This window comes from Prunus persica, chromosome G6 (genome assembly GCF_000346465.2).
Source record: "Prunus persica cultivar Lovell chromosome G6, Prunus_persica_NCBIv2, whole genome shotgun sequence".
NCBI lineage: Eukaryota > Viridiplantae > Streptophyta > Magnoliopsida > Rosales > Rosaceae > Prunus > Prunus persica.
In genome coordinates this window covers 29971643-29996107 of record NC_034014.1, presented here as the reverse complement: position 1 = coordinate 29996107, position 24465 = coordinate 29971643, and the positions used below count along the sequence as shown (strand labels likewise).

Sequence of the window (24465 nt, the reverse complement as noted above, 5' to 3'; positions counted from 1 at the left end):
GTACTATAGGCATTTAGGCTAAAATAGTACACAAATACTATCAAGGTAATAGTAGTAAACAATGTTCGAAAAATCGCTAGCCAGTAGGCGGGCAGGCAGGGGCCTAGTGCCTAGTGCCTAGGGTTTCTTAAAATAAAATAAAAAATATTTTGTATTATTAATTTTTAACAAAATTAATTTTTTTAAAATGTATATGTGTGTCATAAGATATATGACTTGATATAAAGCAGAGGGTTGAAATAAAAACACAATTAGGTTATGTTTTAGTATATGGGCGGCCGCCTAGGCCAATTTTTCGAACACTGGTAGTAAACAGAAGGAATGCTTTCAAAATGAATCATTCTATTAACAATTTTAATTACAACGTTGACAAAAGGAAATACAATGAGGATTTCCAATCACAGTATAATGAAAAATGGTGGTTGAGAAGGAAAAATGTTGCCTCTTCTCAAGCCACAACTATTTCCTCTATAACTGGCTTACATCTCTTATGCCAAAAAACTAAAAAACAAAAACCATGTGACATGAGGACAAGGAAGACCATATTGCACTACAAACAAACATTGAATCTCATTGTGAATAGGAGGGCTTTTACCTCAGAGCCAAAAAATTTGTATTGGTTCTACAACTGTCTATTCCTCGGAAATCTATGCTGCTCCACTTAAAAGAGCAGTTCCTGATACATTCCCACCTTCAAGAAAGCTGCCGGATTGTAGCTGGAAAAAAGGAAGATAAGGGAAAAAAATGAGAGAGAGAGAGAGAGAGATACCCAGTTCATAAGTATATAATGAGAAGTGTATAGGTTACAGATGAAATGAATTTATTGCTCAGAGGTAGTTTTGTAGAAATACTTTCTTCTTCTAATTAATGATAGTAGGGCTACTTCTAACTACAAAATTGACAGATAAAACTTCATACAATAAGCAAAAAGGAAATTCAAATTTTGGCACCAATAACAGCATATAGTTCACTCAGTACTGACAGATAAAAATACCTCTCTATCATGAGATCCAGAAAGAAAAAAGGGCTCTTTTTCCCGAACACCACCATTGTCTTCAAAAATTCTTTGCAAATCCTGCCAACACCAAGAAGAGTGGATCTCAATATTAAATAATAAATAAATGTCGTTTGTAGTTTGCCGATATCAGACAACTAAGTCAATCAACATGGATAGATGGAGATTAAAGTTATTGGATAAAAGAGGACGTGTAAAGGTACCAGTCAAAATAAGAGATGTGCCAATTCAAAATCAAGATTTTTTTACCTTTGCAGTCAAGATTTCAAATTCCAGTAACTCCTCAACTATCTTTTCAAGAACTCGACGATTTTTGTGGAGCATTTCTTGCGCTTTATAATATGCTAAATCATATATCTGTGGGATATGAAGACACTATTAGATAAGCTGCATCAACCAATATTTCACTAATTGATTAGTAAGAAATAAGAGTAATAGTCCTTCATACCTTTTCAACTTTAGCTGCCACGTCATACTCATGGTTATTCCCCATGCTTAAAGCAGTAGCCTGTGCCAATGAGAACGTGCAATCTATCACTAAACAAGAAGCCTATTGAACCCTTAAACCAGATAGAAACAACTAGGGGTGAAATTTGATACATATTTGGAAGTGCAAAGAAAACATTGCTGCTTGCTACCTCATTCTAACAAGATTGGCAAGGAACTGTCCCACGTCCATAACCAATAACTTCCCCAAGTATTACAATTGAATGTATTTTAAATGAAAAAAACAGTTCTTTTATAAGAAATGCAAGCTAAAAGAAATACATTTTTAGATGAATAAACAAGATTTATCAACCAAACTGCACAAGGCAGAAGAGTAGAACAGCAGCAGAGCTAGCTCTGACAGCAAAAACAATTTCCGAAGTTCAGAACTAACAAACATACCTATGCAGGATGGTAGCCCTCCATTATCATAAAAGGATAAGAAATAATGTACACAGTACTGGACGACACATGAGAAATATCTATTTCTTTATCACATGACCAAATTTTGAATGTAAAGACAGAAGAATACCGCATTAGTGTGATAATAAATTGCAGGACTATCATCAGGCCCCCAACCATACTGAATGACCATCCGTGTAGCAATCTGTTGCAAAAATGGGAGGGGGAAAACAGAAAAGCAGTTATGATTGCATATCCTCAGGATATTTTTTGCTTCTTATAGATAAAGATCAAGCATAGAAAAGAATCAACCTCCTGTGACTGCGTTAACTCTGAAGAAGAAAGAAAGTTCTCTTCCCCAAAAGGTAGTAGCATTTGTGCTGCAACATGTGAACCGAAACAAAATACAAGCTTCTTTTCAAGATAAGATCTTGATTCAGAATTCGCATTCACGGATCCTTCATTTCTCACCTTGGTTATTTTTGTACATCCGATTCCCTGTAAAAAGAGGCTTAAACTTCTCCAGTGTTTTCCCAGGTTATGTTTCATAAATAATTATTGTCAACATTATCTGCCCACAAAACATTATCTGCCCACAAAACTTATAAATCGAACACGTTTTATAGTTTTTAACCTTTAGAGATCTAAATACATAATGACATAGAGGACAAACCTGCCAAGACAATGGCTCCAGCCATATATTATCTACAACATCAAAGTTTGGCAATAGAAGGGCAATGAGACCTCGACCTGCAGCCCAAACAGCATGTGGGAACTTGGTATCCATTGTCCACTGGAGAATTAATGAACTTATATTAAATCACTCTTGAAACAAAAGGAAACTACGGTTCCATCATGATTGTACGCATGTAAAATTCTGAAGTAAATAAAACTGAAAACTTACATGTATTTTAAGTTTAACAATAATAAAGATAAACAATGAATAGAAATCACAATTTTTTTTCCCAATGAAAACTAGAAAACTCTTGATGTACAAATACATCATTAGGACTTGAATCCAAGATTATTCTTACTACTTTCGATTTACAAAGCACAACCTGACCTAGGATAACTACAAAGTTGCAACAATTAAACAAAGGAAGTCAGGGAAGGAACCGCCAAAGTTAACTAAGTAATATAACCACTTCAGCCCACAAACTGTTAGTATATTCAAATTCAAACATCTAATTTCTTTCTCTGTGCCATGACAATCGAGTAGAAGAAATTATTTAAAGCAGTGAAAAGTTTTAAGAAAGAAAAGTACAGTAGTATGTCCTCAAGCTATTCACAGCTAATTGATGAAAAGAAAGTATCTTGAACTAATTAATAGAACACTTGCAGTAATAACTAGTTACCTCAAGAGGAGGGTTTAGAAGTTCTATTCCATTGGTTATCTGACCATATGGCTCCATCAGATCAACCACACTCTGCAGATCTTCTTTAGTCAACGTTAGCCCTAGATGATTCACCAGCATTTTACTTAGCTTCTTCACGATTTTGGTTTTCCGCATCCCTTCAGGAATGACAGTGCTGAAAGTCTGCAAAAGCAATAAGGACACACTCAAAATGGATACAAAAATGAAATGGATTCTTTCAAAGACAATGAGACAACTGTATCAATTGTTTCTTACCACAAACCAACTACAGTAGCTCATAAGTTCATCTGTATCAAGAAACTTGCTCCTAAAAGCACCACCTTCCAAGGACGCAGGCACCAGCTTTAATTCTATAGGTCGTAAAAGAGCTGTCTTTTCAGCAACCTGAAGGCGGAGAATGTTGACATGTGAAGTACAAATTTCTAGAAAAGCTTTTAAGAATAAATATAATGACATATAATGAAGGTATACATGTTATAGCATGATGGAGTAATATAGCTTATGGATAGAAAAAGTAGAGAATGGAGTATATTTCAGAAAATAATTACAGAACTTGTCAACTCCTACAAGCAACAAGAAAACCCAAAAATGAAAATCATCTGGGTAAGTAAGGGACTAAAAGATTTAAGCAATGATGTCAACAGCTCAAATGCTCATATTGAGGACATATAAGGCATCACAACTCAGTAAGAAAACAGAGAGCAATAGAAACCATCCACACGCATTTGTGTACCGCCAGGTTACAATCCCACACAAGAAACTCATCAACCTCAAAACAGCTTTAGTGTGAAAACAAATAGTATCAGAAACTGATTCAGCTATTACCTTTCTCCAGTCTACAAAATCAATGAGTTCATTATCCATTGTTTCTTTTGCAGCAATATGTAATATCTTCTCTCTTTCTGCTTGAGTTGGCCTTTGAAGATGAAATACTCTATCCATGCGGCCAGGCCGCTGTAAGGCCTCATCAATTTGCTTGAGATTTCCAGTAGTAGCCATCAATACAACCCCATCTTGTTTCTCAAACCTGCATCAAGGGTAGAATACATTGCAGATCATTTCTAACACCACTACTAACATAGACAGACAAAGGAGATGGAAAGTAACAACACCTCTGATACGTTATTCAGTTACTATTAGCTAAAATGACATCAAGTGTATATCTATACATACAAAAAGGATACTCAGCTCTACACAAAATACCCATTACCTCAACAATCATATATGGCCAAAGAAAGGCCCATAAAAGAATCTTATTCAAGGATTGTTAGTCCAATAAACAAAAGAAGAGCTGAGGGTTACCCGTCAAGTTCCACAAGCAGTTGATTAATAAAAGCTTCGTGATCTTGATTTTTAGTGTGAATAAATTTTCCACGGACACCAGCAAAGAGGTCAAAATCCTCCACAAATATGATTACAGGTGCCTAGAAATGACATAAACTGGCTCAGCAAAAGATACAGACATAGAAAGGTAAAGGAAATTATTTCTTTCATAATTCACATAAAGTAACTCAGCAAGATAGATAGCTAGCTACCAATTCTCTCGCAGTTTGAAACAGCTCCCTGACATTTGATGCACTTTGCCCAACCCACAGTCCAGCCTCCAACTCTTGAGCTTTAATGTTAACAACAGGAACCTTAGCTTGAGCAGCTATAGCCAGTGCTAGAGATGTCTTTCCTGTTCCCCTCTCACCTACAATCAGAACTCCCTGCAATATAAAGAATAAACGATTTCAGAAGCTGATCAACCCATTAAATTAGTATCCACAGCAGCAACTAGAAGAAGTCTAACGTATGTACTTGAGATGGATCCTATACTGACTAATTGAACAAAGATCAATATATGCTCATAGCACAAGCTAACATTCGAATATCATGTATTTTGCATGCAGCATAACTTTCATGCTGAAAAATTCTCAAACGAAGTTTGAAAAGCAAATTACCTATAATAGTTTATGAAAGTAAATTACGTACGGATACCCTATAGTTTATACCGGAAATATCTAAAATTATATTGGCAATAACATACCCGAGGTGCACGGGCCCCCATTTCTTGAAATGCACCAGGATTTTTCAGAAATGCCACAACTTCGTTGATTTCCTCTTTCATAGATTCAATACTGGCAAAGTCCTTCAATGGTATTGGTGGATTCTTCACCCTCTGCAACCAGCCATTGATCTCACAATTTAATTTCACAAAATTCATCTAGTTACAAAGTACAGAAGAATTTTAAGTTCCAATATGAACCTTCATTTGGTCGAAAGCCCGTGTTATGGGATCAACACCAGCCTTTTTGTTGCCTTTAATTTTCCTCACCCGATAATTAAGATAGAATTTCTGCGAGAGATGAGCAAAAGAGAGGATCAATTAAAAGATGCAAACTCATGCAGCTAAACAATATGGCAAAAGATCTAGATATGCATATCACTTCCATGCTAAGTAATAAGAGACCAAAAAGGCTGTTTAAAAAAAAAAAATTTGTATCGATTTTCAATGGCCACCTAAGTTCCAGTATCCCATCTTCTTTCACAATCTAAAATGAAAACAGAGGATATATAGAAACTACTCACAGCCTCAAAAGAATCTGATACTAAAATTATTTTAACAAATTTGCTAGACCATTTAATACCATGTCCGCACATATAAATTCGACATGAAAAATACATTCAACTCATTGAAATATTATAGAACACTCAAGTTCACAGAGTAATTACAATACAGCATTGCAAGTCAGTACGATCATTAAAATTGCTAGAGTTCTAGCCATAAGAAATATATATAGCTTAACCTCAAAAAAAGCAAAGTAAGATAACAATGGAAATGTCAAGAAAGAATAGTACAATGCTCCAAAGCATAAGCAACAGTTTGATTGTCATCAGCTTCAAATATAAAGTTGTCAACAGAAAAGGGAAGAAGGCAATACCACTTTCTTCAACTTCTGCATGTTTGGATCTATGCGTAATGGCCCATAACCAAGAAGTCTGGGAATTTTTCTCTTCATAAAACGGAAGAGATGAAAACAAACATATCCGTATATTACACTTCTAATGAGAAACCAAAAATACCATTGGATGTCATCCGTTCTTCTAGATTTATAATTCATTTCTGCCTCAGATTGCCATTTCAAGTACCATGTTGAGGCAACGGCTTGATCAATTTCTTCAGGCCATGCCATCCCCAACTGTATCCTTACCTGTAATAAGAAACAGGGATAGAACTTAAAACAACAATAATAATCACCTTAGTAAAACTAAGCATCTGAACTGGTGAGCTATGAACATACAGAGTAGGGGAGTATAAGCTCCACAATGGGAAACACTATTGTCATCATTATGTCATCATTTATATTTCTGAATTTCTGAAGAGCCCAATCTCTTGCATATGATACTACTCTTGTTTTCCACAATGCATTAAAGCATTGATGAGACAGTCTTAGGGTCAAGAGAAACTGTTGATGGAAATCCAACTCAGACAAAGGGATCCACATCAGGTGAACAGCAGTTGGAATACCACAGGCAATCATTTTCATGTACAGGCCATCAAACCCTCCACAATCTTCAAATAGCATTTCATATTCCTGAATGAGAATTTAAAGATTAGAAACATAATGACAATAACAAACAGCAAGAAATTGAACAAACTATGCAAATGCCTTACCTTAATGTCAACATAATATTCCTTATCATCACCCTTGAGTGCAATATACATGGCAGCCCAATCATGCCTAATTCGGGCATGCTCCACCAGTTTCTTTGACACGGCAAAAGGAATAGCCACTGGATCCATTTCCCACCTATTTTTTTCCTCATTGTGCCACGTCTTGGACACCACCCTATCTCGGTCCAGAAGAATAAGTTCCTGCAATCAACATTTGATAAATAGCAGATAAAACAGGTCTATCGAACTATTCCATATAACTTCATACTAAAGTAATCAACCTTTATGTTATTTCACAACCATTTAAAACAAAGATTGACACTAAAGATAAGGATGCAAAAGTTACCTGTCTCTGGGCCACATACTGTTTACCAAAATCAACATTTTCTAATAGATTTCTTTTGAGGTCTGCCTTAGCTTCTTCACGCCACTTCTTCCACCCATGGTACAAATGGAGGCCAACAGCTTTTGGAGCAACAACCTCCTTATCTCCAAACATCCACTTCAACTCAACTTCTGGAAATCCCTTCACTACCTCATCCTCTGGTGTTTTTACAAGAAAACGCCTTTCGCTGCCAAACTTCTTCATATTTTTCCTTATTTGAGCCTCAGTCTTTTTCTGCAGCTCCCTTGAATCTTGAAGACCTTGTTTTATACGTTGAGCAAAATCAGTCGAATAAAAGAGAGGTCCCAGATCATCAACTTCCAAAACATTTGGCAGAATCATTTGCTCCAAATGTTTCCTTTGCGCATTTTCCAAATCTTTCTGTATATCAGATTTAGAAAGCTTGGTAACCGGGTCTTTTGGCACACTGCAACCACATAACAATTTATACTCACACAACAATTTTGGTTACTAAATTTTCTTCTTCTTCTTTTTCCAAAAAGATATTGCATGCAAAGTTGAAGAACAAGCATCATATCATTGCAAAATGATAAAAATTAAAGTAGTGATTCATTTATCAAAACCACCAACTGTAAATGACTATTCATATATAGCAAGGCATTATGTAAACAGAGTCTACAGAAAGTATGTTGGCAGCAGTATATAAAGTGAAATATCAACGTAACTTGGATAAAGTTGATCACTTTCAACATCATATCTCACCAAAAATAAAGAATTCTTTATATGACTTTCAGTCCTATTCAAAATCATGAACACACATATGATCGTGCAATAAATACCTCTCAGTCCCCTTCCTCCTCATTTGGCGGGTAAAACTCTGAACCAATTGCTCGCATTCCCTTTCAATAAAACAAAGCTCCCTCACTCCGAAACTCATTGCTGATGTCTCGCTCCTCAAAATCCGATCCTCAATCTCTCCAACCCTCTCCCAAACCTCATTATACTCCTCCTCTAATCTTCCCAACATCCCCTCCGCCCTCTCCTTCACCTTCTCCTTACCCACATTGCCCACCAACTTATCCAAATCCCTCTTCACCTTCACCACCTCGGCGAAAACATCATCAGACCGCTTCACCAGCACCTGTTTGTCTCTCCTCAGCTCCCTTAGCTCCCCATCGAGACCATCCAATATCTCCTCTTGTAACTCCTCTTTCTTTTCTCTCACCGCCTTCCATGCTGCCTCGACGAGCTTCACATCCCCATTTCCTCTTCTAACCTCCTCTATACTCTTCAGCAACACAGACACCGTCTCCAGCAACCTCTTCGTGTACTTTGAATACTCATGACCCTTTGAATTTACTTCCTTATCCAAAACAGCCTCTGAAACCACCGGAGCAGCGATGGCACGAGCCGTCCGAAACGGAGCAAAACCGATTGCGAAACAGAAGAGCGCCAACACTAACTGCCTCGCAATGCATTCGGCGGAAAGAAGTGGCCTTTGTTCTTCCTTCGAGCTTCTGGAAGCTTCTCGAAAGCTGAAGGAGCGGGGATTGTACGGAATTGGGATTGGATTTCGGGGGCTGTTGGGGAATTTGGAAGCGAATGTTTGGATTCTGATACGGCGGTTTGTGGTGAAAATTGAGAAGGGATGATTTCGAAGTGGGGCGAAACAGTTGGGAAGGGGACGAAAGGCGAGAATGGTGTCCATGAAGACAAGTGAAGGACCAGCGACTAAGGAGAAGGAGTGTTCCAGCTGAAGCTAGCCATTGTTATTGTCGTTCCCTTTCCAAAATTCTAAAGGATTAACCAGAACTCAGAGCAAGCTGAAGGTGAAGTGAACTGAAAAGGGTTTAAAGTTGGGTTTCAGGTCTTGATCCAATTGGCGGCCAATGGCCCAAAAATCTTGTGTCAGAATTTTGTTGCAATTTAAGCCCAAAGTAGAAGAAGCTTTTGTTCAGCCCAATATAATCAGTTTTGTCTTCCTCTTTTCTTTTCTGGTTTTTAAAGGCTTAATTATAAGCAATAGTCCTTTAATTATACCCTAATTTGCATACCATATAATCATTTTAAATGAAAAACTTGACATATCTGACGGAAATGACGAATGATGCAATAGGAGATCGAATTGGCGGACGGGTGTAATGAAAATTGAGTATAATTCAAAGACTATTGCTACAATTAGTTTAGCAATTTTGTCTTATTAAATTTCTTTATAAAAAAAATATCATTATTTGTTGGTGGAATCAAAGTGAAAGTGTGACAAATTCAATCTAGTCACTATTCCTTGGAAGATTATTAAATATTTAGATTTCTTTAATTTTTTTTCGTAAATAATTTTTGGCCGACCATGACATAGTATGTATAGGAGGCTGTTCGTTCTGTATTAATTTTCTTTAAGCGAAGTCAGGTGAGGCGGCTTTAGACTTTTGATTGAGGGTTCAGCCACAACTCCACGCCAAAAATCCATTGACAATATCCTCAAGTGTCATATTTTATGGCCGCCTAAATTTAATGCTGCAGTTAATCTATTTAGTTAACTATAATTAACATATGACACTCATAATGTGAAACCCAACTTGATTTAGGAGCATGAGATTATTAACATCTAAGCTTGGTGGTTAATAATATTCTGACAACAACAAAAAAGGTAGTTAAGGTGGTTAAGGTGGTTGATGATAACTTGAAAAACAAACTATTTTGTTTAGAATATCCTATCTTTATGCTCTCTTTTTTTCTTCAGTAAATTACAGAAATACACCTCTTAAAGAAGCCAAAATAAAATGAAATACATTTTTTGGTTTGGTAAAATTAAATAACTTGGAGCGTGGTCACAACCTCGACAAAATGGAGAGTGAGTTGCGAATGATGAGTCATGAGAGAGGACTGTTCACCGTTTTCCTTATCAAGTTGGAGGGAGACAATTATTGGTGGTCGTTTTGGCTTCCGAAATGAATGAAGAAAGCTTGAAACAAAGCCCACCTTCCAATTTCCAAATAGAAAATTGTACGCAAAGCAGACAAAAACAAGCATTCAACAACGTCCTTTCCCTTCTTTTCCTTTTTCTTCTTTCTCTTTCTCTCTCAGCTTCCTCTCTATCCACTCAACCTCTTTTGAAGTCTCTCTCTCTTTCCTCACGGGTTCTGTGCTCTCTTCCCTTGCACAAATAATTCAAGTTTCAAGCACAAATTGGCTGATTGAGTGAGGGGGAGAGGGAAGAGCTTTCTTTCTTTCCTTCTTTCTCTTTTAAATTTTCTTCAGCCTTGAGGGTTTGGTTAGTAAATATGGGCAGAAGAATTTGAGAGACTGAGGACCATAATTGATCTTGAAGACAAATACTTTTGTGGGTTGTTGAATTTGTGAGAGTTGGCAGAGCTTATTTATAGCTAAGATGTTTGGGTGTGAATCTTGGTGTTGGAGCAGTGAGTTTGACTATGAGTTGTATGATTACTCTGAGCCAGAGCCCTTCTCTCTGCCTTCACCTCTCCCACACTGGCCTCAAGGTATGCCACTAAGTTCCTTTCTTTCCTCAACTTACACAGTTATATGTTGCAATTTGTTTCCTTATTTATTTATTATTCTTTTAAGAAATGAAGGTTTCTATTTTCTTAAGAAGAATTATTTGCATTCAGATGGCTTCATGAGCTTTGCTAAGATTGTATTTGTCTTGATTTCTTTCATCTTCTGTTTATTTTTTTATTTTTTTTTGGTGGGGGTTATCAGAATATGTTCTGCATATGCTTGTTCTCTCTTTTTCTTTTTTCTTTAGTTGGTGGTCCTTAGTTTGTTGTCTTTGTTTCGAGTAAATAATGGGCTTTTGGTATTTCCCAGAAGCTACCGGCCGTGGTCGGTGGCAACTTGAGTTCCACATATTGGAAAACCTGCCCCATCCACTCAAACATCCCAGAAAGAAGATAAACAACTCATCTTAGAACAATTGAAATTTTGAATGAGTCTGATTCACTGTGTATATGCTTTTCACCTTCATGCCAGTAAAAAAATAAAACAATGAAATGAACGAACTTGATGGTCAACAAATTCCTGAAATGCCTTGAAAGTTGGAGTTTTTGGAATTTGAAAGTTTCCATATTCTTCCTTAGTCGCATGTAAAAGTTTGAAGTTTGTCTCTAACTTTAACTTCATTGTAGAAGCTCAATTTTAAGTTCTTTATAGGCTTTTTATTGCAAATGGTTCCTAAATTATCACTTTTCATCATTAATGTTTTTTTTTTGGGTCACATTAATGGTCCTTAAGGTTACTCTCCCTACATCAAATTGGTCCCTACCATTAGTTTCCGTCAAATTTTCTGTTAAAGTGCTGACATGGCACATATATGGAGCCCACACATCCAATTATATAAAGCCAAGTGGATTTTGATGAATAAAATATACCATAAAAATTAAAATCTATAAATTAAAAAAAGAAATTAGATAAAGGAGATTATAACTTCAATTTATAAAATAAAATAAAAATTGCAGCCATCTCTCTCTCCCTTCCACGAACCAAATCACCCCTCAACCCCAGCCCCACCCACAACCCACCCCACCCCAACACCCAAATCCCATACCCAAGTGTTTTAAATTTAAAGTTTGAATTTTTTTTTGGGTAGGGAAACCATTGGCAGTGTAAGAGCCCTTTCTTCTGCTCTCACTCAACTCAATGCCCGTGACCAATTTTGCATTTGATGCCATCTTCTTTTCTTGATTATTTCTTTTGAGAGAGAGAGAGAGAGAGAGTCGTGTTGCGGCTCTGGAGAGAGAACATAGAGAAAGAGGGCGGAGGGGGAGAGAGAGAAGAGGGGGAGACGGAGGGGAGCGGAGGGGGGAGGGATGTATAGAGAGTAACCTTAAGGACCATTAACCTCAGGGATCATTTGCGATAAAAAGCCTTCTTTAAAAAATGATGCGTTGTGTGAACTCTGGCCCAAAGGGGAAGGAAAAACTCTCTCTCTCTCTCCCCCTATTTGAGGGATCCCTCAAATAAGCTTATTTGAGAGACACTCCTGCAGGGCCCACTCCGTTTTGTATTTCAAGTAAGCTTATTTGAGGGACACTCTTGTAGGGCCCACTGCATCTGTATTCGTCATTATAAATATTAACTTATCATTATGAGCCCATTTTCTGACAAATGTGTACTGTCATTTCTTCAGGCAGAGGTTTTGCTACTGGAAGAATGTGCCTAGGAGAAATTGAAGTTATCCAGATCACCAAGTTTGAGAGCATCTGGAGCTGTAATCTGTTGCATGGAAAATCAAAAGGTGTCACATTTTACAGACCTGCAGGGATCCCTGATGACTTCTTTTGCCTCGGTTACTACTGCCAGCCCAATGATCAGCCTTTGAGAGGGTATGTTCTTGTGGCTCGTGACACGGTTGCCACAAGTCTGGAAGATGGTTGTACCCAAGACTCAGTATTAGAGTTACCAGCTTTGAGAAAGCCTGTTAACTACTCATTAGTCTGGAATGCGGACTCAAATAAAAATGGGTGTGGTTATATTTGGTTGCCAAACCCACCTGTGGGTTATAAGGCCATGGGCTTTGTGGTCACTGACAACTCCGAGGAGCCCAGACCTGAAGAAGTGAGATGTGTACGAGAAGATCTTACAGAGGCTTGTGAAACACGTGATCGGGTACTTGCCATGGATTCAAAGTTGTCGGAGGAGCAATTTCAGGTGTGGAACACAAGACCCTGCAAACGGGGTATGTTGTGTAGTGGTGTTTCAGTTGGTACATTCTTTTGCAGTACCTACCTGGATTCTGATGATGAACTAGAAGTTGCGTGCTTGAAGAATATTGATTCGTCCCTACATGCAATGCCAAATCTGAACCAGATTCATGCGCTCATTGAGCACTATGGCCCCACGGTATTCTTCCATCCTGATGAGGTTTATTTGCCATCATCAGTGCAATGGTTTTTCAAAAATGGGGCACTTTTGTACCACGAAGACTCTGGGAATGGTGAACCCATTGATTACAGAGGCTCCAATTTGCCTAGTGGAGGGGAAAACGATAGTGATTTTTGGATAGATTTGCCAAATGACGATGATGCTAGAAATCATCTCAAGGGCGGAAACATAGAGAGTGCGGAGCTATATGTTCATGTAAAACCGGCTCTAGGGGGAACTTTTACTGATATTGCTATGTGGGTGTTCTGTCCTTTCAACGGACCAGCCACCATTAAGATTGGTTTAGTAAGTATTGCAATGAACAAGATAGGGCAACATGTTGGTGACTGGGAACACTTCACTCTACGAGTGAGCAACTTCACAGGAGAACTCTGGCAAGCGTATTTCTCAGAGCACAGTGGTGGTAGATGGGTGGATGTTTCTGACTTAGAGTTCATTGAAGGGAATAAGCCAATTGTTTATTCTTCAAAATATGGTCATAGTAGCTACCCCCATCCTGGAACCTACCTTCAGGGGTCATCGAAGTTTGACATTGGAGTGAGGAATGATGCTGCTCGGAGCAAGTTTTGTATTGATTCGAGCACCAAGTATCAAATTGTAGCAGCTGAGTACCTTGGTGATGGTGTTATTTCGGAACCATGTTGGTTGCAGTATATGAGTGACTGGGGTCCTACCATTGTGTATGATTCTCGATCGGAACTAGATAAGTTGATTGATCATCTTCCATTCTTTGTTCGATTCTCAGTGGAGAACCTATTTGATTTGTTTCCTACTCAACTCTATGGAGAGGAAGGGCCAACAGGCCCTAAGGAAAAGGACAATTGGTTAGGAGATGAAAGATGCTAATGATTTTCTTTCCTTGGTTTTCTTTGGGTAACCATGCAAGAAGTTTTTGCATCTTCGAGATTGTCACAGTCCCTTTTACCTTCAAGGGTTTGGGAAAGTAGGATAATATTGCAAGATATTGAGGTGGTGGATGCACTCTCTGTTTGAAATGTCAATTGCATGTGTATGCAGCAGACTTGCGACTACTTAACAGTCATAGGGTGTGGTATATTATTATTCACTACAGCCGAGTTTCCCTTGGGCAGACAATAACTTAAATCCAATGTATACAGCTAGGTTCATCCAATACAATGCAGAGCATGCTGCATGCAGAATAAACATTCTTAAAGAAATCCCTGCACAATTTTTTTTCTTTGTTTAATACAAATGCTGAAGCTCAGGTCTTTCCTTGATTTCATAGTTGTGCCTCCTACCAGCATAGAAAGGGAGGTCACAAACACAAACGGAGTGGGATATTCAAAAATGCCCTGGATGTTTTTTGTCATGTTAGTAGGGTAGAAATGATATGGTGTACTTTGCAATTTTCGCCAATTTAAACCAAGGTCGTTTGCCTTAGCTGAAAACAATTGTCATTGCAAGGAGTTTGAGTGCTAAGAGTATTTACCGTTACACTAGAGGCTCTAAGTTCAATTCTTGCTTCTCCGAATGTCGTTGGTATTTTTTTCTTCTTTTTTTAAAATTTTTTTTAGAAAAATGATTAAAATGTTCTCTTTACACAATGTGTTGTCTTTTTGGGTTTTTGGGGGAGGGGTGGTCAATTAGCTTGAAATAAACTGTGAAACGGTCTTTTTTCATAGAAGCCAATAGTCTAGGCAACGACCTCAACCGTCAAAACCCATTAGCTTTACAAATACGCAGACCTATTCGAAATCCAAAGCCCATCAAAACCCATTGGCCTATGTGGACTTCCCCAGCAAATACTTTTCTCTCGCATTCAGCCTTTCCCATATAAATATGATAGACACGTCACCCTCGTATAAATACCCCACCAAAAAGCACGTTCTTAGTTTTCACGGCGTTGACAGAAACTCATTCTCTCTCTGTGTCTGTGCCAAGGGTAACATTCTCTCTCTCTGCCTTGTCAGTGCCTAGGCTTTCAACAACTACCCAAACATTCTCTCTGTCTGTGCGTAGGCTAGGGATTGAACAAGTATCCAAACAATTAGCTACGATGACAAACAAGGTCAACATGGAGGAGATAATCGCCTACAACATGAAGGCCAAGTCTTACTGCCCATATGATTTGAGCGTTCTCCGTATGCCCATTAATATATGCACGGGTATCTCTCTCTTCTTCTTATTCTTCCTTTTTGTTGCCTTTCTCATCAATTTACTGCAAATAACATTTCGTTTTCTTATTTTGTTCTAGTAATGATTATATGAGATTGATGGATGAAATTCGTAGCCTAGTTTTAATGGCTAAATTAAAGTAAATCTAAAACCCTGATTAAATTATGCTAATTTACAACCCTAAATCAGACAAAAACCAAGACTATTTTTCTTTTTCCTTTTTATATAAAAAAATTCCCGAGTAGGTACCTGGGCAATAAGATTTATCTGAGGCAGCAGTAACTCACGGAAGAAGAAGCAGCAGCAGCCCGCTACTTGGGGTGGGGGGTTGGATGTGAGCAACATAGAAGACTCTAGAAGAGCCAAATAATTAGAAGAAATCATTGATCACTTTAATATATTGTCTCTCTCATGCACCTATATATACATATTGGGTTCTGACTGCTGACCCAATCTGTTTCATTCTGATCATAGATATCTGATGAAAATAAAAATTATGGTAAACTTGGGTGTTGTAATTCTTCCTTGCTGTGTTTGGGCCACTCAGATGAAGTAAAACAATCGTCTCTGAAATTGAAATAAAAGGGATTAGACTATTTCAAATTGTCAAGGTTGTTGTGTATGAAATTAACTCGTTCATCTTTGTGTCCTATTTTCTGTTTAATTTTCCATCTAAGTTATTCCATTCATGAGTTTTCTTAAATATGACTATTACTATGATAATTTTGCAGAAGAACAAAGCTTTCTTACCTATGAGTCTTGGCGTTGTTTTTTCACAGCAAAAGATTTGCAAGAAGCTTGGCCAGTGCTAAAATCTGCTTTAAAAGAGTATGGCATTTCATGTGCATTGGATTTGGTATGTTATAATAAATGTTGCTTTTAAATTTGTGCTCATATTGAGTATTTTTAGTTATGCACATATTAAGTTTTTTTTTTATAACCATGGTTAGGATCACTGCAGCAGCTGGAGGCTTCGAAAGTTTAAGTGCCCAAACCTCTTGTGCCATATCTTGGAGCATTCTTGCACATTTGTTTTCAAGGCAATCTCCTTGATTGTGTTGAAAGTTAAAGGAAAACACCTGTTCCCCTTTTGCTTTACACTTACCACCATGTTACTTAGGGAACTATCATCGAAGATGTCAACCTTGTGATTTCCAAATACAAGAAAATAGCCATGCTCTGTTATCTGTCCTACACTTAGCAAATTTTCAGCTAGACTAGGTACAAGCATAACCTCCTTTATATACCTCTTACCCTTCATTGTTTCAATGATCAGTGTCCCTTTTCCTGCCACTTCAACTAAAACTCCATTGCCTACTTGAACCTTTGCTTTCACTCCTCTGACAATGTCTACAAGCAAGTCTTCCCTGGATGTCATATGATTGCTACATCCACTATCTATGTACCATTCATCACTCATCTTCTTTACTTCTCCAGAATGATTAGCAAAGAATAAGTTTCCGGTTTCTTCAACCTGATTAGCACAGTTCACCTGCTGCACAGCCTTGTTTGTATGACAATATTTTGCAATATGCCCAATTTTGTTACACTTGTGACACTTGACCTTGTTCTTAAACCAACACTCTCCATAGTGCAATTTATCACAGAATTTGCATTTATTTCCAGTGTTGTCTGTCTCATTTTTCACAGAGGAATTAGACTTATTACCTCCATCACCCTTGTTGCCCCATTGCTGCCCCTGTGGTTTGGCATTCTTCTGAGACTTACTGGTGTGACTATTAGACCGTGTTGCCTTTGATCCAACGTTGAAGCTAGCAAAAGCCTTCTCTGCACTATTGTCACCATGCCTATCAAGCCTCTGTTCATATCCTTTTAAAATGGCAACAACATCCTGAGCATCAATAGTGTCTAAATCTTTTGTATTCTCTATCACAATTGCAATACTATCATAGGACTTAGGCAGACTAATAAGCAGTTTCTGAACAATTCGTTGATTGCTCAGATCCTCACCATAGCTCCTCATTTGGTTGATCAGATCAAACAACTTAGCAATATATCCAGACAAAGATTCATTATCACTCATCCGAGTATATTCAAAATCACGCCTAAGACCTTGAAGTTTCACAGATCTTACCTGCTTATCATCCACAAATTCTTCTTTCAGAATATCCCACGCAGCCTTTGCAGATTCCTGAGTTGCAATTCGTGGAAAAATTTGATCTGATACAGCCCCTTGGATGATACCTAGAGCTCTAGCGTCCTTCACCAAGTTCTCACGCATCAGCTTCCTCTCTGCCTCCGTGAGCTCCTCCGCCTCCTTCGTCGGAGTTTTGTACCCATTCTCCACAAGATCCCACAGCTCGTGCGAACGGAAGATGGTTTTCATTTTGATTTGCCAGAAATCAAAATTTTCACCATTAAAAATGGGTGCCCTGAGTTCTCCTCCTCCAGATCCAGACATGTTAGTCTAGAGTACTGATTTGAGCTCAAGAATCACACAACAAGCTTTTGCTCAGAGATTCAAACCCAACCTCACAGTCACAACGCCTAGAAATTCAGACCCAACCTGGCTCTGATCCCATGTTAGTGTTTAATAAGCTACTGATAAAAATGGAGGAAACTGAGAATATTGAAGAAGAGAGTGAAGAGAATAATAATGCTCTGTAAAAACTTTTTCGTATATTTGTTGTTGTGTATATCGAGCTGTATCACTCACAGCTCATATTACAGTTAGAAGAGAGAGAGAGAGCTAGACAAATCCTAGCTTCAATCTCAACCATCCAACTACACTATGGGTAAGATTATGACACCTGTCCAGTCAAGTCCTATGAGACTTAACAAACCGTTTTGACTATTATAGACAGCTTAGCCTATGAGCTAAGTATAACACTAAACCAACAATTACATACTAAATCAGTTTACCATTTTGCACATTAACAGACTCTAGATATCTTCTTCGACTTTTGTCAGCAGGAGTTCCTCCACTTCGGGTACAAATGTCAAATCTTATGTTATTGTTTCTTATCTGTAACCTATCTATTCTTCAAGTTCAATTGATTTGCTAAGTTAGTAAGTTATTACTTCAATGTAATTCATCTCCCTCAAGGCAACGGCATGCCAATCATATTTGGACGCTGAATGCTAATTGCTTATATATGTTATTTTATGTTAGAATATTTACATCTCAATGAAAAGCTTATGTTCAATTTATCTAACTTAAATTATAAAAACTTACGTTGGCTTTCCTTTTTGCTTGAATCCTCCAAGGTTTTCTATTCTCATTGAACTGTTTAAGGGAAAAAAAAAGAAGAAAAAAGAATTCTTCTATTTATTAAACTTCTGATTTCAGTATCATTTTGATCCAGGCAGTAAAAGTACTGAATGGAATGCCATGCTACCTCGTCTACACTGGGTATGTTTTCGATGGATTTTGCCAAAAATTTGATATCAAGCGGGTAGGTATTTCTTAAGTTTCCTTCTATTTTTTTATTTCGTTTTAAGCATTCTTATGTAGTTATGAAGCAGCATCTTTAAATTTCAGGAGTACTATAACATGGCATTTAGAGTTGTTGTTTCACCTTAGAAAGGTTTAGAATTGGTTAGGGTATGGTGATACAAGAACTAATGTGGCAATAATGAGGAATATGGACTTTCTGGTGTTCTGCTCTCTATCCTACAAAAATTATGACCCAACAACTCTTCGTTAGGCTGGACATATGCAAAAGCTTAGTTATATGTTTTTTTTTTTTAATATCTTGTAATGTGTCTGTGTGCAGGATAAGTATGTTTTCAGGAAAAAAACTGCTCATGAGTCTCCCGGTACAGGTGCATAAAAGCGTCCTAGATCACATTTACATTTTTTTGCTTGTCGTTTCTATATTTGTTCTTTTGTTTTTACAATGTAATTGGGATGCAGGAACTTGAAAAACTGACATGCTGTAACATTTATCTTTGCCCAGAGGTTAGTGTGTTATTTTTCCTACTTTTGATGGTTGTGTTTGGAAATTTATTTTATCTGGTCTCCCCACACGTCCAGGTTGCCGTTGTGGAAGACTGCATTGTTCATAACATGCCTCCGGCACCTCGTGTAAGGAGGCTTGCAAATTACATTCAAGCGATTAAAGGTGTTGAGGCGTTGAGGTTATGATGAACAATCTCGAAAATGAATGTTGGGTTCTGCTGCTCCAGTTGTGGTCGTTTAATCCATGAGTTTACACTGCACTACAAGATGATCAATTCTATAACTAAATAACTAGGAATTGATGAATGGATTCTGCTTCTGAGAAATTTATCATCTATTTTTTGAGATGCTTAATTTGTTGTATTCCAATGTAATGACATGTTTAATCCTTCACTAAGCAATATCATCTACCTACAGTAGAGTATTATTATCTAGCTATCTGATCAGAGTGCAGTGCAGTTGGCCCTCTTTATCTTTAAAGCGCTCAACCAGCTTTTGCCTTTCTTTCTTATTCCATCTAGCCTGAAGAACAATAAATGAAATATTTAAGGAAAAAAGACTCCAACATAAATGAAAGGAGACAAGTCAGTTTTTTATTTGTGGGGTCGTCTCTTGTTTGTATAAACGACGGCCTTTCTTTATTTATCACCTATACAGCTTTTATTTTATTTTTAATTAATGCAGCATAGTGCAGCGAGATATTGGGAGAAATATGTTTTTTTATTTAAATATAACATTACGGTAATTCCACGTTGGATTTGCCTTGATAATACTGCCTCTACATGGCTTTCGCGTTGAGATTGAGAGTATAATTCCCAAGTTTATTTGACTCCAATGCAAAAGGCTTTCATGCAGTGCAGCTCCCCAAAGAGGTCAATGGAACAGATTAAAAAAAAAAAGGACAATAAATATCCAGATATATTGCCCAAGGTCAAGGCTATACATGTGGCTAGGTTTTTGCGTTCAAATAATATCCGGATATATTGCCCAAGATCAGAAAGAAAAAAGAAAAAAGAATTTTGCTCTCATGTGGATTAAGATTAAGCAAAGGAAAACATATCATCCCATGTTGCAATGGCAGTGCGGCAGGAGAGCGGTGACTGGGTTAGGTTTTCCTGGGTTTCAATTTGAAAGGGTTGGATTTGGTGTGGGTATATCATATATGGGCAATTTTGGAACACTGAAAAGACCAATGCTGGGTTCAAAATTTCAAATAGAAAAACTCTCTCTCTCTCTCTTTTTTTCTTTCAAAAACAGCCCAAAACAAACTATTAGCACAAATGCTGGCTTATATGAACCGCAGCGCTGTTCGCAAATCTTATTTTGGTACGTGCACAACCATTGAAGAGACTCATTTGGGATAGTTTGATATTTACTCCAAAGTCAGGAGGAGCTATACTATCCCAAGCCGCCAAACTGGATATCGAAAAGGGCAAGGCAGGACCTGAAAACGAGGTAGTTCATCCGTAAGAGAGTGAGTGAGGAGGGTAAAGTTGCCAACGGTGGCCGCCGTAACCAGGCAACCAAATCATATACCAATAGATTATGAAAATACTAAGAACATGGAAACATACCTTGGATGGTGCTTGCCAAGTAAACCTTCTATTAGCATTGTCAAAAGAGCAACTTCCTTGAGAAAGAGGCACTTTGTGTTGAGGCAAAATTTCAACTTCACCAGTCATATTTGTTGGCGTGACTTGTGGATATTGACTTACTTTCCTTACACACCAAGAATTCCTATTATAATTGTAATTGATTTACTTTAATTCTTGATTTCCTACTGCAAATAGATTTAGGAATTTATTATTTACTTGCCTATTCAGGTTTCGTTGTATTATAAATATGACCTCCTACAAGGAGAAGAATACACAGAAAATTCCCACAAACAAATATTCTCTCATAGTTTTTATATTTTAGCATGGTATCAGAGCGGCGATCTTGGAATTGTTGACTCTAGTTTCAAACCCCCGCCGCTGCTATGGTGATGATTTTTTCAACCCTCATGGAGGTAGCACCACCGACTCCTTCTCTCATTCTCAACCAACCATCGTTGAGTTGAGTGCCCAGATGGCTCCGCTCCTACAGATGCAGACTTTGACCCCGAACCCGATCCAGAATCAGGATCCTCTTTTGATGACCCCGACCTCGACCCCGACTATGACGACGACGACCCCGACCCCGACTTCGAAGACGACCCCAACCCCCACTCCGATGATGACCCCAACCTCGAATTTGTCTCTGATTCAGACCCTGATCTCGATTTTGACTCCGACTCCGGCCCCGACTCAGGCTCAGATTCCGATCTCAATTCCTACTCAACTTGTATCCTATGCATCTTCCGCTGCACAGATTATGACTTCTAGACTAACGACCCCGACACATGGACCAGATTACGCATATTGTGGTGACCCGAGACACACTTGTGAGACTTGTTTTAAATCGCATGGCTACCCCAATTGGTAGGCTACTCTTATAGATCAAGGACAATGTAATATGACAAGTAATGGTACTAGTTATGGATTCCATACTTCCGATAAGATTGATTCCAGGAGCTGGATAATTGATTCTGGTGCAACTGATCATATGACGTTTGATCCTGATGATTTTTTGAATACTACACAACCTCGACGAACCTGTATTGCAAATGCCAATGGTGTTACTTATCCTGTGACAGGGGCTGGCACTGTTGCACTCTCATCCTCTCTCACACTGTCTAATACTTTGCTTGTTCCATCTTTATCCACTAAATTGTTGTCAGTTAGTTAGCTTACTGAACAAATGAATTGTTGTGTACTCATTTACCAGAGTTTTTGTTTGCTTCAGGATATTCACACTAAGGAGATTCTTGGTCGTGGTACTAAGAGAGGGGGCTATATTATGTCGATGACTTCAGTCCCGGCATGGCTAACAGCGTGACACATCCATTTGATAGCAAACAAAAGCAAATCTGGTTGTGGCACCGTCGATTGGGACATCCATCTTTTAGTTATATGAAGCATCTTATACCAGATTTATTCTCAGGTTTCAAGGACTCTGACTTCACATGTGATACTTGTATTTTGGCCAAGAGTCACCGTGTGCCCTACCCATTGAGTACGAACAAGTGACTACTCCATTTATGTTAATTCACTCTGATGTCTGGGGACCTTCTCCTATCACTGCTCCTTCTGGTGTTCGATGGTTTGTCACATTCATCGATGATTGTACACGGATGACATGGCTTTATTTGCTGAAGAATAAAAACAAAGTGTTTTCCTGTTTTCAGTCCTTCCACAAACAGATGAAAACTCAGTTTAATGCTCAAATCCAGATTCTTCGCTCAGACAATAGTGGAGAATTTGTCAATCATGACTTTCAGGCTTACTTCCAACAACATGGAATTATCCATTAGACGACTTGTCCTCAGACACCACAACAAAATGGTGTTGCTGAACGAAAGAATCGACATCTTCTTGAAACCAAGAATTCCTATTATAATTGTAATTGATTTACTTTAATTCCTGATTTCCTACTGCAAATAGATTTAGGAATTTATTATTTACTTGCCCATTCAGGTTTCCTTGTATTATAAATATGACCTCCTACAAGGAGAAGAATACACAGAAAATTCCCACAAACAAATATTCTCTCATAGTTTTCATATTTTAGCAATATTTTGGTCCGAGCATCCATTATCTTGGCCAAGCTCATGGTTCTTATCATCACCGAATTCAAAAAGATGCAACATCTCTTCCTTAGATATTGTCCTATGTACCTGTTGTGTATCAATAACCCTTGCAGCCAGGCCCTCTCCTTCGTTACCTAAAATCGCTTATGTAAAAGAAATAATATGTATTTTATTTTTGAGTGAATTAACTGAAATAGATTGTGAAGTGGTCTTTTTTCATAAAAGCCCAATAGGCGATGACCTCAATCATCAAAACTCATTATCATAACCGTTACCATCAAAGACGATTACCATTACAAATACGCAAACCTATTCTATAAATGGATTCGGATCCTCTGCTGCTTTGCTTTTCCCTAACATGATCTGCTTGACTTTTATTCTCAACACGCCAACTCATTATAATTTAATCTAAAGAGTTTAAAATTTGACATATATCTTTAAAACAAAAACCCAATTTACTACGAATTTAAAAACAAACAAAAAAAAAACCCTAACACAACTAACGACCTCTGCAAGATTTCCTTTCCCAAAACCTCTGTAATCTCTTCTCTTTCCTTTCTACAAGATAAAAAAAATAACTTCCCATATCCATGAAGAGGGTGGTTTCAAAAACCCAAAAAAAAAAAAAAAAAAAAAAAAAAAAAGGTATTCCTGCCTTTCGTTTGGATGAGAGAAAACAGCTTGGAATTTAGCTAAAAATTGGGAATTTAAGAGGAGAAATTGACAATTCCTTTGTTTGGCAAGTTAAGCACGGAATTTATTAAATGAAGCGCGGAAAAAATGATGGAAATTGGAGCATCAAATTCTCGAGTTTAATTTCCATCAAAATAGGCGTTATTTCACAATTTCCATAGTACTATGTACAAAATTCCGTCATTTACAAAATTCAACATACATAAATCCAAACACTAAAATCTTCAATTGCCATAAATTGAAATGATGGAAATCGAAATTCCGTCATTTTAAAATTCTATGTAAGTTTCAATTTCTTCATCCAAACGGAGGGCGTGCTTTTCCTCTAGATAAAAGAGAAATCATGTTTCAATATATCTGGATTCCGGGGTTGTTTGATGGCATACTTTTCTCTTATTTTTTGTCCCAGCTACAAGCTCTTATTTATTGGTCCCTTCTACATGATCTTCTATGTTTTTTTGGTTTTCTTCCTATCTCTGCAACAATTCAGAACTTCCCCTTTCTCACCGAAACTAGTTGGTTTTCTGTCTGGCTTTGAATTGGATTTCAATGTTTTGGTATCATCAGGAGAAACAAAGCCAAAAAAAAGTCTAAAAGATCAAATCCAACAGGGCGTAGGGAGCACAGTAAAGAAAAAAAAAGAGACTCAGGATTACAGCAAACAAACCAACAAAAGAAGTACAAAAAGTTGTCTTTAATCAAACCAATACAAAATAAGAAAATTGCATTTTCTCCCATTAAAAAAAATTAATTAATTGTGCAATTGGGTTGAAAAGCTGTAGAGAACGAAAGAAGAGAAAGGAGATACCAAAAAAAATTGCAGGACTTAAGTTTCTTGATAGTTCAATTAGGGTTCGTTTTTT

General features: G+C 37.7%; 3 protein-coding genes across 6 annotated transcripts; 2 read left to right on the top strand and 1 right to left on the bottom strand.

Annotated features, from left to right (window-relative positions):
• On the bottom strand, positions 310–9115 carry LOC18771993 (probable inactive ATP-dependent zinc metalloprotease FTSHI 5, chloroplastic). The gene is made up of 19 exons (XM_007208327.2): positions 8123–9115; positions 7284–7749; positions 6938–7138; positions 6564–6857; positions 6204–6473; positions 5528–5617; positions 5309–5440; positions 4815–4988; positions 4582–4703; positions 4105–4306; positions 3535–3663; positions 3259–3441; positions 2577–2696; positions 2216–2401; positions 2034–2108; positions 1464–1523; positions 1265–1372; positions 995–1075; positions 310–716 (listed from the first exon to the last, which is right to left on the bottom strand). The coding sequence occupies exons 1-19, from the start codon at positions 8989–8991 to the stop codon at positions 648–650; spliced, it is 3831 nt and encodes a 1276-aa protein (XP_007208389.1). The 5' UTR covers positions 8992–9115; the 3' UTR covers positions 310–647.
• On the top strand, positions 10227–14390 carry LOC18775022. Its single transcript, XM_007204930.2, has 2 exons — positions 10227–10783; positions 12430–14390. Exons 1-2 carry the CDS (start codon positions 10672–10674, stop codon positions 14028–14030), a joined length of 1713 nt encoding a protein of 570 aa, XP_007204992.1. The 5' UTR covers positions 10227–10671; the 3' UTR covers positions 14031–14390.
• LOC109949772 lies at positions 14689–19720 on the top strand. 4 transcript variants are annotated; one of them, XM_020565980.1, is made up of 6 exons: positions 14689–15310; positions 16052–16176; positions 18647–18736; positions 19058–19106; positions 19198–19242; positions 19318–19720. In XM_020565980.1, the coding sequence occupies exons 1-5, from the start codon at positions 15202–15204 to the stop codon at positions 19203–19205; spliced, it is 381 nt and encodes a 126-aa protein (XP_020421569.1). In that variant the 5' UTR covers positions 14689–15201; the 3' UTR covers positions 19206–19242; positions 19318–19720. The 4 variants fall into 4 exon arrangements, with proteins under 4 accessions (XP_020421569.1, XP_020421567.1, XP_020421568.1 ...); XM_020565978.1 differs by lacking the exons at positions 18647–18736; positions 19058–19106; positions 19198–19242; positions 19318–19720 and adding an exon at positions 16271–16939 and having other exon boundaries at positions 14689–15087; positions 15165–15310; XM_020565979.1 differs by lacking the exons at positions 18647–18736; positions 19058–19106; positions 19198–19242; positions 19318–19720 and adding an exon at positions 16271–16939 and having other exon boundaries at positions 16100–16176.